This window comes from Mustela lutreola, chromosome 6 (assembly GCF_030435805.1).
Source record: "Mustela lutreola isolate mMusLut2 chromosome 6, mMusLut2.pri, whole genome shotgun sequence".
NCBI lineage: Eukaryota > Metazoa > Chordata > Mammalia > Carnivora > Mustelidae > Mustela > Mustela lutreola.
The window spans coordinates 147523559-147538849 of record NC_081295.1 but is presented as its reverse complement, the minus strand read 5'-3'; the positions used below and the strand labels follow the sequence as shown (position 1 = coordinate 147538849).

Sequence of the window (15291 nt, the reverse complement as noted above, 5' to 3'; positions counted from 1 at the left end):
TTTTTTTAAATCATCTATCAATTACTTAATGTGGGAGACTGGTTCAGCAACTGGACAGGGAAAAGGTCTGAGAGTTTAATTTAATACAGTCGAGTCAACACTGTTATGGAACCACTACAATTACACTATGAATTCAGAATTCGTAAAAAAAAGAGAAAAAAAATATATATATATAATATCATGTTAAAAAAGAAAGACACATTAAGTGGAAGCCATGGTTCTGAGTCTGCCCAATTTTACCCCACATGTTCTTTCCTATTCTGAGCATTTTACCTGGAAGGGGAGAGCCAGGATTATCTCTTCGATGGTCTGAATGGTTGCCACATCAGCGAAGGAGGATCCGAATTACGGCTACGCTGAGGACAGATACTAACTTGGCATTAACTCATTCACTCAATCTTTAATGTTTAGTGGCTGCATCCCAGGCTGCTGTCCTGCCAGGAGCTTCCTGGAAGTGCTGCTAGATCACGGTCTCACCCCTTCCCATAGACTCCTCAACCTACTGCAACCTCCTTCTGCCCCCAACACGTCACTGGATCCACTCTCACTCCGGTAAGCGACCAGTGGCCCCTAATCCAACATGACTGGCATCCTTACCAAAAGGAGAAATGGTGGACATGCGCGCACATACGCACAGGGAGGACGCCACATGAGGACGGGAGCTATGGCGCCACCAGCCACGGGCGCTGGAAGTTTGCAACAGAGCCTTCCCCGCAGCCCTCTAGACCCCGCTGAGACCTCAAGCTCGGACTTCCAGCCTCCACACCTGCTAGACAGGGACTGCCTCTTCCTTGATCTACCCAGGCTGGGGTGCTTTGTAGCAAACAAGCATGTGGCATCTTCTCCAGGCTCCCCACAAATCCCCCAACACGCCACCCGACGCCGTGAGTCGTTACTGGCTCCCGTGTCTTCGTCCCTCAGTGCAGAGTCAGTAAGGAGGGGGGCCTGGGTCTCTGCCACATGCGACTGGGCTGGGACCAGATGCCTGCTGCGACACACGAGGTGTGTGGGACCTCGTGCTGGGACCAAGGTGCCAGGCTCACGGCCAAGCCCACAGGATGCCAACGAGACGAAGGGCAGCCAGGAAACAGGCTTCCTCGGGGGTCCAGGAACTGGGGCCTCCCCCCAAGTCCCGAGATGTTCTCACACCCATCCCCCTGCCCCGTGGGAGACTTACGGAGATGATGTGTCCCTTCAGGCCGTGGGCAGAGTCGGCGCATTCGATCACGGCGCTGAGCTGGGGGTAGCCCACTCCCGTCTTGGTGCGGGTGGTGCACACGGAACCTGGAGGGCAGGAGAGGTGGAGCCCAAAGAGAGATGGTCGAGAATGAGCAGAACGCGCTATGAAGCAAAACTGCGTCCCTGGCACACAGCCCAGCCCCGATTTACTGGGGGAGGGGACACAAGATGACAACATTTTCCTTCTGTCGGGGCGGGGCGGGTGGTGAGAGCCACACCATCAAGCCACGTGATCTCTGGTCCTCATCATTGTCAACCGCTGAGGCCCGGGACACTGTCACCGCCACTCACCATGACATCAGCCCCCACCTCTGCCTGCTTGTATCCAGTCCCTCTCCATGGCCTGCGCCTTTCAGCACCACCATGCTAGACTTCAAGGGAACCCCCAGGGCTCCTCCCACAGCCTCTTTGCCTTCAACTTCTGTCAAATTTCTAACTTCTCTGAGCCTCTCGGCCTTGCCTATGCAACAGAATTGGAAACACTGACGCACGGGGTTGCGGTCTGTCACTAAGCCCATGCCCACACCCCTCCCGCCCAGCTCCGTCCTCGGGGGGCCCCAGCCTCCTGGTCCTCATGACCGCCTGTCCTGTCCAGGGTCCCCGTCTAGCCTGGGATGCGGGTCCAGCTTCTGTTTCAGGACCAGCTATCCAGATGCCCTCAACTGTCCTTGACCTCTGGCTTTCCCATAGTCAACCCCAGTCCTGGTGGGTGGACCCGTCTGCAGGGTATGGTTCCAGCTAGGTCCAGGCTGAGTCACGCTCAGAGCACCACCATCTCCAGCACCTGTCCCCCGGTTCAAGTCCAGACCCTCCCTCCCCTCAAATGAGCACCCCTCCCCGGCCCCCCAAGATCACCCAGACCAAAATCCTGAATGTCCACCTGCTACCCTCCTTGGCCACCACCTCGCTCTCCCTCCTACACGCCAGCTACGGGACGGTCCAGTTCCTCGGGCACAGGGAGTTTCGCCCCCTCCCTGGGGATTCTCTGTACGTGCTGTACCTTCTGTCCAACCACTCCCTATGAACCAAGCCCCTGGTCCTGCCAATGCTTCTCATCTTTCAGGCTTTATCTTAAATGTCACTCCCTCGGGAGAGTTGTTCCGCACAGTGCTCACTTCAAACAGAGGCATTTAAATAATTCTTTGTGTAAGAGCGCAGGGAATGTGTTTTCTCCGCTGGACGGTAAGCTCCCCGGACTGTCATTGTTGTAGACCCAGCGCTGAGAACAGAGGCTCCTACATGAGAAGGGGGCTATAAATAGTCACTAAAAGAATGTGTGAACTTAAGAATAGATGAGTCACCCACATGCCTGTGGCTCCCCTGTTTCCCAGCTCCGTCAACGGGGCTTGAACTCCAGGGCCATCAGGCCCAGGGGCAAGGCTACTGGAACCCCCACTTCTTCATCACCACTGATGCCTTCACAGCCCCCCACCCTCCAGGTCTCTCTCCAGGACCTTGGGGACAGGAAGAGGCAGAGAACCACATCCACAATTCCAGGCCTGGATTCAGCAAGAAAACCAGAAGGATGGAGGAGCCCCTTTCCTCCGACCCATGCAGCTACAGGGCAGAATAACATTTCTTCACGTTCATCCTCACGTGCACTGCCCACAATCCTGGAGCCAGCAGAGCGCCTCTCCCTGCCAAAGCACCCTCTGCCCCACGCACCAGACCAGCATTGTGCAAGGCAGGATTCATTTCCTAATCTCTCCTTCCTAATTGGCTTTTCTCCACTCCCACCCCACAGCCAGAGTCTCGCAGGAAGGCAGGGGGTCTCTACCCCCAGGGCTCCAGAGCTCTGCCCCAGGGACAGACCTCTACAGAGATCAGGCCAGTCACCTTTCTTGGAAAGAGCCAAGGAAGGACTTCCAAACAAGGCATGGGAACGGTCTTGATTAATGCTCAGGTTGAATGGAGAAATTAGATGCGTGTTTTCTCCCAGTTACAGAGGCAGGACGCCCATTCTTAATGCTGTCATTCACGGAATACTCAGTATTTTTACTCTAAAGAATTCATGAAACTTAAATGTCATCTCCAATCAGTTTGAAGAAGGGCCTCTAACAAAGCTTCTTACCCTCTTTGGTCATATCTGTTCTACTAAGACAGGCCTGCCTGGGCTGGGGGGAGGGGGTGGGGCACACAGCGACCTCAGAAGGACCCTCAGTCTTCCGGGGAACCAGAGTGTATACGCAGAGGGAGTGCAGGAAGGAAACAAGACCAGCTGCATGCTCGGAATTACCTCGAGTACCTCAGGAACAGCTCTTTGAGAGCCGAGACGACGACCTATGTACCTTCATGTCCCGCCCCCAGCGCAGTGGCAGCTGGTTGACATTCTGTACGTATCTCTGATGGACCAGGTGACCCGTGAGCGTCCTGCTTTTGAAAGAAAGAGTCTTCCTGGTCTGTTAGGAGCCTGTTCTTTACTAGCTCAGTCTTTTACAGCCTGTCCTAAGCCGGGAGCTCCTCGGTAAGAACCGGAGCTGTCATTCCTCTTGCTTGGACTACGTCGTTGGTTGGGTTGGTTGGCCCGAGTAGCTATAAAGTATCTAAAGCCCAATCTTGAGGGTTTTCCTGGATATTAAACACTCCAGTCCTCTGGGGAGCCTACAGAAGCCTCTTCTTCCCTAATCCTTGCTTCATACACATCCGGTTCCCGCAAGGCCGATGGCTGTGCCAAGTCAACAACACAACGATGTCTCCTGCCCCCGGCCGCGCATTCCCACACTCTTCTCATATGGCTAGACGGTTTGCTTCCTTTTTTGGTAGTGTTCTTTGGGTGGGTGGTATTTTAAAAATCTTTGCTATTTTTTTATTCCCAGCTGAGAATGTATAGCTTCTTCCCTCCTCTCCACCGTTAGTGTTTGTTTAGGAAGGGGATGTGCGAGGGAGAAACAGGCATGCTCGTGCTCAAGGCTCGCCAAAGGGAAGGAGGCCGCCACCTGGCCCCGGAGAGAAAGGAGCTGCTCGGTCAAGGAGAGAAAGGCTCTGCCTTGCTCCCCCCCACTCAAGATGCCATTGGGTGGTCCTAGGAGAGAATGCCCAAGAGGATACGGGCAAACAGAGCTGGATATGTTCAGGTGATGAGAGCGGGGAGACGGAGTCATGTCCATTAACCGTCCCCACGATTCTTCACACCCTGGCCTTCCTCTTCAAGGTTCATAGGATCACTGATGAAACCTGCATTCTCTTCTTCCACGTTAGTGCTCTGAAAACCAGGACCTCCCATTCTACCCACATCCCAGCTCCTTTAAGCCCTCCGTGGGGGCATCAGAAAGCAACCCAATGACATTTCCTAAAAGAGCTTCTTTTGGAAGCTCAACTTCCAAAAGTGGTGTGATACTTCCAAAAGAAAAGGGCTTTATGCTTGTGGCTGGGGCCCCCGGGGGCTCCCTTCTGACCACATCACCAGTTTCCCCAAGGCCCACACCCCAGCGCCTGCCACACAGCCCCTGCGGGACTTCCCAGCAAGCCTTACCTGGTCCAACGCCGACTTTGATTATGTCTGCTCCAGAAAGAAGAAGCTCTTCGACCATCTCCCCTGTTACCACGTTCCCTGCCTGAGACAGAAAGAACACAGCCCATGATCACAGACTATTCCTGGTGACACAAAGATGAGGGAATGAACAACTCCACACCTGGCCACACAGTCAGACACGTCCTGAAGCCCCCAGGTGCCCTGGGGGCCAAGAGAGGGAGGTCAGCAGCACAATGGACTGAATCTCTGATTCTAGAGCAAATCTAGATGGTGGGTCAGGACAGTCCCCTGGTGTCCTCCTCTAATGAACAGGAACACAGAATCCGACACCTGAGACCACAGTGGGCTGAGCTGATGGCAGGAGAAGGTATGCCAAGTGTGTAATTTTTAGAACTACAAGAGACTGGCGGCCATCTAGGGCAGAGCGTTTGAACATGTCTGTGGTGGACAAAGTAAAATCCTACAGAGAACCCAAATATATTTTTTAAAAAAAGCAACGAAACACTCTCTCAGATGATTATCACCTTTACTGTGGGGCATAATGTGTTTCAGAGACGACACCATCCTTGACGAACATTTATGGAACTCCAGGACCTCTGGAATACGAAACCTGGCGATCATCTCACCAATGGGGAATGCCTGTGTGTCCCCCCCGCAAGGGTTGGTGGTTTCCACCCGGACAAGAAAGGGCAGGTGAGCTTTTATGGACCAACACCACTGCATCCCACTCCAATTTCAGAACTCAAGGCTGTGGCCCTAAGAAGAAACCAGGAAGCCAGGACATGGCAGAAGCTTAAAACCTTAAGGATGCATCTGGTTTGGAGACTCTACAAGTTCTTTCCCTGCAAGGGCAGGTGAGCATGAAAACAGCCCTCTCTATTATAACTCACTGCCCTGCAGATTCTTTGGCTGGTCCATAGGCTCCTTGGCGAGATGCCTAACTGAACATTCACGACAGCACAGAGTCTTATTTTGGGAAATGCATGCCTACTCATGCTACCATGATTTTTTTTTTTTTTTTTTTTTTTTGCGTTGAAGTGCCAGTGTCTTTTTCTTTTCACTGAATTCATTCCTGGGTTGGCGGAGTGGGGTGGGGGGGTATTTTTCTTTTTTAACCTACACAAACTTGGTATATTTTTAACTCAGTATAAAAGTATCTTAGAAAGACGGAAGAGGAAGGCTCAGAGCTGCTTTAATCCAACAGCCATCTGACCACTGAAAATGCTAGACAGTCCAGAAAAAGGACCGGGACATTGAGAATATTGTATATAATGAGGGGCACATTACACATCAGTAAGCAGCAGAACAAGGTTTCAACGGACGGTGCTGGGGAAAGGGAGCTTCTGGAAGTAAGACCATAGATTCTCATTCATACTGGTCCCCAAAACCAGCTTCAGATGGATGCAAGAGTTAAAAGTTGTGCCCTTCCATATTTAGAACACCTCGAAGACGTGACTCTCATAACCATAAAAATGGAAAAAAGATCTATAGGTATACACACATACACACACACACATGCACACTCATATAATCAACAAAACGAAGCGGCAAGTCATGTGGCACAGAAAAATCCCTGCGATTATGACCGTGCGTTCCTAACATGATTAAAGCTCCCCCAAATCTGCAAAAGAAATGCTAATGCCTCACAAAGTGACTGCCAAAGGACATGAACAAACTAAAAATAAATAAATAAAAGTGGCCAATGCACACACGGAAAGCATTCACCATCGCCAATCACTGTATTTATTTTTTTTTAAAGATTTTATTTATTTATTTGACAGAGAGAGAGCGAGCCCGAGAGAACATCAGAGGAAGGAGGAGAGGGAGAAGTGGACTCCCCTCTGAGCAGGGAGCCTGCCCTGGGACTCGATCCCAGGACCCCGAGATCATGACCTGAGCCGAAGGCAGATGCTTAACCAGGTACCCCTCTAATCATCACATTCAAAGTCAGATACTAGTGAGGTAGTACTCGTCACTCAAATTATCAAGGACAATCACAACTAAATACCAAAGAGGAAACAGACACTGTCTTTCTCCGCTGGTGCAAGGTCTCCTTTAGCACAGGTTTCCCTGGGAAGCAATTTGTCCACACAGAGCAAATGCAAGAATACAAATATCCTTTGATCTAGAGAGTGTACTTCCAGGATCCTCTCTGGAGGGAACACTCACAGCTGAGGCCAACGATTTAAACACGAGAATGCGGGGCGCCTGGGTGGCTCAGTGGATTAAGCCGCTGCCTTCGGCTCAGGTCATGATCTCAGGGTCCTGGGATCGAGTCCCGCATCGGGCTCTCTGCTCCGTGGGAAGCCTGCTTCCTCCTCTCTCTGCCGGCCTCTCTGCCTACTTGTGATCTCTGTCTGTCAAAAAAATAAATAAAATCTTAAAAAAGAAAAGAAAGAAAGAGAGAGAGAGATCACAACCGGGAGGAGCAGAGGGAGAGAAAGCATCCAAAACAGACTTCAAGCTGAACACAGACTCCGACGCAGGGCTTGATCCCAGGACCCTGAGATCACAGCCTGAGTAGAAACCAAGAGTCAGACACTTAATCGACTGAGGCACCCAGGCGCCCCAGGAATTGCATTAATTTTATGACAAAGTCTGGTGGTTTGGGGTTTTGAGTTTTGTTTTATTTCAGCACAAGGACCAACATCAACTTTGTAGCCAAGGAGTTAATAGGAACTCGAGAAACAAGACTCCAAGCTCTCAAGTCTCCCTCACCACTGGTCTTACTAAAAAAGAAAACTTTTTTTTAAATTTTAAAAATAAAAACAATTAAAAAATGAAAATACACACAAACATAACTCAGAAGAAGTTACTCTCAGCTCACTCCATAGTTTCACTTTCAGTGTGGATATTTTCTACCACCGATCTGGTGCTGCCAACAAATCATTTGATTTTCTAAAGGGCCTTCTTTACACCAAATAAATTCAAGCCAGTTCATGACGGATGCACCAGGTCCAACCACACAGACTCAAAGTCAGTTTATTTTTTTTAAAGATCGTCTGTATGTATTTGAGAGAGAGGGAGCATAAGCAGGGAAGATGCAGATGCAGAGGGAGACGCAGACTCCCCACTGAACAAGAAGCCAGATGCGGGGCTTGATCCCAGGACTCTGGGATCATGACCTGAGCTGAAGGCAGACGCTTAACCAAATGAGCCACCCGGGCGCCCTCAAAGTAAGTTTAAAGCATGAGGACGGTGACCCTTCCTGGTAGGCTGGAGGCTTGCATGGGTGTCCCCATTCTCCCTCGGCCACCGGTGGAGCTCCTTAACCAGTGGCTGGAAGGTGATCGGTCACTGCAGAGAAGCAGCCGGGCGGAAAAACCCAGAGTGAGCAGGAAGCACCTCCGGCACGAGGACAACTCAACAAGGATGCGGAAGACAGAGGCAGGAAGGCTGACCTGCCCCATGCAGGAGTAAAAAGCCATCTCATCAAAGTGGATACCAAGAAAGGCAAACACTAAGGGAGAAAGGGAAAGGCAAAATCAGACGTGAGAAGGACGACAGGACGTGATGGGGCCCCCGGCTTGGCCTCAGGCCCCACCCAGGAAACAGCGCATGGGGTGATTCGATTCAGGGGTGATTCAGCGGGGAGGTAAGAGGGGTGCCGGCACATGCGGCTGGCCTGGGTGATAAGCAGGATTCAGCCTATCTGGGCCCAATGCAGCTCCTGGCTGGTGCAGATAGCATGGCCGGAACGTGGCCACAAATGCAGCACAGGCTCGTTTCCCAGGCGTTCGCGACCAACTGCAAACTCTGGACCCTCCCAGGGATCAGGGGGTACCGAGACAGGCAGGAGGAATGTCCGCGGGGCAACCCTCTTTCGGGGGAGGCCGAGCCCCCTCCAGGGCCCGCACTCCCAAGCTCTGCTGCGAGAGACAGTCTCCCTCTGTTCAAGGTCAAGGAGAGGCATGGGGGCCCAGTGAAAAGCAAAAGCAAAAAAACCAACCAAACAAAACAAAACAAAAAACACCAAAAACAAAAAAAAAACAAGAAGAAAAGAAAAAAAGCAAAATAAATAAATAAATAAATAAAGCAACAGGTTTAAAGAGGTTCCCCTGGGCCAAAACCAAAACCAAGACCGTTTGGCCCTGATGTTGCCAGCTTCCCTTTAGACCCAGACATCTAAGACAAGGTAGGTTCAGAAAGCCCCCGGGGTCCACAGGCAGACCCTACATCCAGGCAATGAAGGAAGATCTAGGAGGCTCCATTTCTCCTGCTAGAATGTAGGATGAACCACACCCACTTGATGTGGTCAAGATAGGGTTTACATAGAAAGTTCTATTCAGTTCCTAGTACAAAGCCCAGCTCTCAGTTTGGTGCTCAATAAAATGTTAGTCCCTCTACTTAAGAATGCTTTCTGTATATTGTTTGTTTGTTTGTTTTGCTCATTTCTTTTTTTTAAACTTAATTGTGGTCAAATATCCATGACATAAAATGCATTGTTTTTAGTGATTTTTTTAAGTGGCAAGGTCATGAAGCCATCACCACCATCCGTCCCCACCACGTTTCTTCATCCCAAACTGAAATTCAGGACCTATACATCAGTAACTTCTCTACCCACTTTTCCTGTGCCAAGAAAAATCCTTTCTCTAGGATGATGGGAGACAAGGGCCGGCAGACAGCAGCAGGACAGATCTGGCCTGGGAGCCACAGTGTGCCAACTCCTGATATCAGGTGGTGACACACTGAGGATGCCTGGGTGGCTCAGTGGGTTAAGCCTCTGCCTTTGACTCAGGTCATGATCTCAGGGTCCTGGGATCAAGCCCTGCATCAGGCTCCCTGCTCAGTGGAGAGCCTGGTTCTCCCTCTCCCTCTGCTGCTCCCCCTGCTTGTATTCTCTCTCTCGGTCAAATAAATAAATAAAATCCTAAAAAAAAAAAAAAAAAAAAAGTGGTGGCGTGCTAATGATAGTACCTTCTCCTAAGCACACAGAACTGTCCCAATGCCAAACACAGAAGCAGGAAGCAGGAAGTAGCTATCAAGTAGCTATCAAGGCGATAACCATCTTTTATGGCACATTAAACTCAGTTTACTACAGGACTCTCAGAGACCCGCATACCACCTGGATATGAGGCCCTTCACGGCTTCTAGCCCAGTTCCAGCTCACACCAGTGCCAGGAAGAGGGTAAAGCCAGGAAACCCAGGCAACTCAGGGGCGCGGTCTGCCGTAACCACCTCCTGTCCCTCAGTGAGGCACGTTCCACAATCCACAGGGGAGGCCGCCCACAGCGGACAGCCTGCAGGAAATTCTAAAGAGCGTCCGTCTGCCTCCCTGGGAAGAGGGCTGGAGCAGGTTGTGTCCCCCTGTGGCTCTGAAACTTGTCTGATCATGAGTGCTGGAGAAGGAACGCCAGCAGGAGACTGAGTCACTGGCCATGTGCAGAAATGCTGAGGCCGTGCCCACGGCTACCTGGGGATCAGTCAACCGTGGCCAAGGTGGCCTACCCCAGCGGCGTGGAGCTGGGCCTTTAGTCTGCCCTCAAAAGACGGGGTGTCACAGACCTACCTCTTCACGACCAAGTGAGGAAGAGCCACCAGCGCAAAGTTGCTTGTCAGACACTACACAGGGACACCCGTGTCCCAGCAGCTGGCTGCGGAGTGGTGTAATAGAAGATCACGGGCCATGGGGGCAGGCAACCAGCTCTGAACCCCAGGCCCACCTCTTAGTGGCTATGTGAGCCTCAGAAAGTTCCTCGAGCTAAAACAGAGTTTCACGTCAGTAAAAGCAGGTGCTGTTATCCATGCTCAAAGACTAGACATCATCAGAAGTATCCCACCCACCCCAATAGGGCCTTATTCTACAGCACCTGGAACACATCTGTCTCCTTCCTCTCTGGAAGCCACCAAGCAAATGGCCCTGGGGCTTACTACACTGTCGGAGCAGCCAGCACCTTCTATGGGACCCTCGTCTGTCAACGTTTTCTAAAAATCCCTGCTTTTCTCCTCTTTCCATGTGGCAAAGTAGGCCAAAGGCTTCCAGGAAATGGGGTGTGCACACGAACCCAGGATGTACAGGAAGGGGGAGCAACAAGCCCTCGCTCCCGCAGGGAGCCCAAAGCAGACCCCCAGAACCACCAGCCTCAACTGAGAGCATTTCTGAGCACCCCTCCTGTTCACGGCACCAGAGCCATCATGATGACTGTACTGTATACCTTTTGGTTCCAGAACACTGGTAATGCATCCAAAAGTCATAAGGGAAATTAGACTTCCAAAACTAAGGGTGTTAAGAGTAGTGGAGGTTTCCAAACGAAGCCCAGATCTCAGGGGTCAGTGCAAGCAAAGAACGCCTCAGGAATAATGCGTCTACCTCGCCAAGTCCAACGTTCATCACTGGGGAAACCAACAGGAACAATGAAAACACATCCCAGAGCCAACCAGCAGACGCTGAAGAGGCACTTGCGGGTGGTAGCTGCCCAGAGGGCCGTGGGAACGCTGCGCCAACCCCTCCCTCCCGGCCTCATCCCCATGGCAACCCCCAAACTCGGTACAAAGCTCTGGGACAATGCTCCTTCTCTTGAGCTACCGGCCTACCTCTGCACCTGCACCGCCCCGTCCCCTGGTCTGCATCCCTAAGGGGTGACGCACCCACGGGCTCCCGGGGTTCCACAGCGGGGGGCTCCCCTCAGCCCTTGGCAAGCCCAGCTTCAAGATAAAACTCACAGCCAATGGTCGGGAGCAAGTGAGACAAAGTTCCAGGGCTCTCGCTGATTTCCGCTATCACCTACCCTTTTTGAGAGAAGTGGTACGGGTTTTCTCCATCTTCTTGAAACAAAAATGAATAACCCCTCCCCCACCCTATCCCACTTCCTTCCATTCTTCCTCTCCTCTGTGACTCAGCGCTCAGGACACCTGTCCTCAACGGTACTACTAGCCGGCAAACATTTTCTGAATACCGCACGGTACACAACACATCACGTCATCTGATCCCCCACTCCCTGTAATTCTCCAGCCACCACGATCCTCGACTAACCTTCCACAGGTGAGGAAAATGACACTCAGAAGGTTGTGTGACTTCCCCAGCGTGACTAGGCTCCTGGGGCCACACCAACCTTAGGGGCACCAAGTTAGCGATTCAAACGGTGTCGCAACCAGCCGCCACGTAGCGCAAGGGGAAGGCGCAGGTGGGGCAGGTGGGCAGCGGTATTAATGATTCGTTCCTGGGGTAGTCGATTGGGCATCCAGCTCTTGGGTGTGGGCTCAGGTCAAGCTCTCAGAGTCCTGGGATCGAGTCCCGCATCAGGCTCCCTGCTCAGCGGGGAGTCTGCTTCTCCATCTCCCTCCTGCCTCTCCTCCCACTGGATCTCTCTCTAATGGTCACTCCCCCCCAAAAAATATATAAAATCTTTATTAAAAAAAGAAAAAGAAAACTAGAAAGCATGAGCAGTGGTGAAACCAGAGACACACAAGGAAGAAAATGATGGCTAGACTCAAGGTGGGGCTTTCATCTTGGATGGGAGGAGGGGCTTCTGAGTGTAGGTGTCCTAGAAAGACCATTTATCTTAGGACCATTTATTAAACATGAATGTTCCAAGCACTCATCTGCACACATGTCCTATTTCACAATGTAATGCAAGAATTACCAGAGAAAAAGAAAGCGGCACCACTGAGTGGCCTCACCCAAACCATGTCATTTCTGATTCCTAACCCTTCAGAACTCTCTCTTACACCCCAAAAATGCCAGAGGAGGTAAAGCACAACTTCCAACTTTATCAGTCACTTCCATCCCCAGGGCAATTAACCCACCAGAGGTGCACTAGAAACATCTAGAAAGATCTAGGCCCGTCTCACCTCAGATAAAAGGACCATCAACAGCAACCCTGGGCCCGCTTGATCTCCTTCCCTCCACGAGGAATAAACAAAGGCCTCCACTCCTGGCCAATATCTGTGCATCATGCTTTTTCTAGTGCCATCCACTGTTGCACAGAATTTACACTGAATAGCAAACACTGTTTAGAGAGACGAGGTCCCAGCTGAGGGGCTGGGGGCTTCTGCTCTCCTGGGAGTCACGCTTTCTGTTCCCTCCTATACGAGAAAACATTACCAGAGGTGGCTGGGGACAGAAGGGGCTCAGGACACCAGGTACCAGATAGAGATGACCTGGCTTCAAGTCCTCTCTTAGCTGGTCGGTATTGGTATGACCTTGTGAACCATCCAGAAAGTCTAAGAAGACAACAGACCCAAGATTCCTCATCCTGGATAAATGTGGGACAACAGTTTCTGCTCCTTACAGAGATCAAAACAAACCAATGACAAGGGGCACCTGGATGGCTCAGCGGGTTAAGCATCTGCCTTCGGCTCAGGTCATGATCTCAGGGTCCTGGGATTGAGCCCCGCATCGGGCTCCCTACTCAGTGGGGAGTCTGTTTCTCTCTCTGCACCTCCCCCTGCCCGTGCTCTCTTTCTCAGACAAATAGAATCTTTTAAAAAAAATGACACTACAGTACTATTATGGAGGATAAAATTAATTTTTTGGTCTCCCATCCAACTTCCCACACCATACAGCTGCTGCCCTTGGGACAACTCTCGATCCTTTCTTCTCATCTGAGTGGAAAGCACAGAAATACTGCTCTTAAAAATCCTCATGAACTCTTAACTGAAGATTTAACTCCACTAACAGAAACAGTTCCTGTGTCCCAACTTCCTTACGACGATGAAACGCGGGGAGAAATAAAATTCCGAATTTACAAAAATGGAGATGCAGGTCAATTATCTAGTGGCCAATCTATCAATGTCACGTTAGTTAAGACCAGGAGAGACGCACATCATCATGATGTAAACTTTCCAAAAGACCCAGTTTAACCCAAGAGCTTCTAATCCCTTTTTCTACAAACCCGCCTTTCCCGGCAATAGCCAATGAACGTTCTGACCAGTGAAGATGTTCATAATTAGGAAAATACACAAAAGTCAAGAACAAAGGTCAGAGACTAAACAATACTCCAGCCGATCTGCAGATAATAGCGGACTACTTTGGCTCCTGTTCACCTGGGAGATTTTAACTGTTACAGGAGACTGTTCTGCTGGCCAGTTAGGAGAGGGGTACAGATGGCCCAAACGGGTTAAACTCAAACCCAGTTACACTACTTTCATTTTTTAAATATGAGCTCCTTGGTAAGGCACAACACAGACCTGGGTGGCTCAGTCATTAAGCATCTGCCTTCGGCTCAGGTCATGATCCCAATGCCCTGGATCGAGTCCCGCACTGAAATCCCTGGTCCTGGATCCTGGGATCCAGTCCTGGGACCAAGTCCCACATCAGGCTCCCTGCTCAGCGGTGAGCCTACTTCTCCCCCTGCTTGTGCTCTGTCTCTCTCTCTGACAAATAAATAAAATCTTTAAAAAACAACAACAACAAAGGCATCCCATGGTAAGAAACATCTGATGACACGTAGCAGAGATCAAAAGCCCGCATCCTTATGATGCTGATTTGGATTTTAGATTTTTTTGGAGAGCCAGGATGCAGACCCTCCACTGACGCTGCCTTTTCTTTTTGTAATGATCTCAACTCGTCCCAGTAAGAAGGCACCAACACAGCTCCCCCAACACGCTGAACAACCCCCTCTCTTTGCTTTCCCCATCTAGACAGTGTTCCGCCATACCTACCATGATGGTATGTTCTGGAAATCTGGCACGCACCAGTTTCACGAACTCCACAAAATGTTCTGAATACCCGTTGGCCACATCCAGGCATATGAACTTGACCTGTGGCACCGCTTCTAAGATGTCGCTCATCTTTTCCAGATCACTCTTCCCGCTGCCCGAACTCACGGCGACGTGCTGTCCCAAAATAAAGCAAAAAGGCACAAGACGTGAGGAATCAGGGGCATTCAAAAGTGAGACCCTCCCTCCGTCCATTCTCTATCCTGGGGAGATGCTGTGGGTCTTTGAGGGTGCCCCAGACCAAAGACACACACGGTGGATCTGCTCAAGAAACACACCGCACGGAAGGGAAAGGAGACTCGTCCTTGGCCACAGAATCTTCCAGGAAACAGAGTTTTAATTATAGGAAACTTAGTCCTTGGATTTTCCCTCATTTCCTCCCACCGTGTGGAACCCTGAACCATCGAGCTGCTGATGCGAATTCTGCTCTTCCTGGAGAAGAGGAGAGGCAGGAAGAACGAGAGGCGGCCAGTCAGCACAGACATCCTCCCACCAACGCCATGGCTGTCACCCTGGGCAGCTGGCAGCGGGAACAGAAGGCGGAGAAGATGACCAAACTCCTCTGATAAAACCTCCTGCTTTCATCTGGACTCTCCATACAATACGATCACAATATGCAAATCGTAACCTACTCACAAAACCGCAAGATTCAGGGTTCCTACAAAAAAGGCAAAATGGCCAAAAAGTACAGGAATGGGCGGGCCTAAGATGCTTTTTCCCAATGGTACCTTTGTTAACATCCGAAGCCACCACACCCTCTTCAGTGTACACACTCCTCCCCAACCTCCATGGCACCCGTGGTCTCCAACCCACCCCTCTGCTCCTGGGAAAATCTCCTCTTTGAGATAAGATTTGCTTTTAGTCACTGATGCCTGAGTGCAACTAGATCATGGTTTTGTGCCCAGGGCCATCACCTCACC

At 50.8% G+C, this 15291-nt stretch overlaps 1 protein-coding gene across 1 annotated transcript in view; it reads right to left on the bottom strand.

Annotated features, from left to right (window-relative positions):
• Positions 1–15291, bottom strand: part of GMPR (guanosine monophosphate reductase) — a 41383-nt gene that overhangs the window by 12876 nt on the left and 13216 nt on the right. Inside the window, exons 4-6 of the mRNA XM_059179411.1 lie at positions 14315–14488; positions 4712–4793; positions 1178–1284 (exon numbers count right to left, since the gene is read on the bottom strand). Of these exons, the coding sequence (XP_059035394.1) occupies positions 1178–1284; positions 4712–4793; positions 14315–14488 (363 nt within the window). The remainder of the gene's footprint in view (positions 1–1177; positions 1285–4711; positions 4794–14314; positions 14489–15291) is intronic.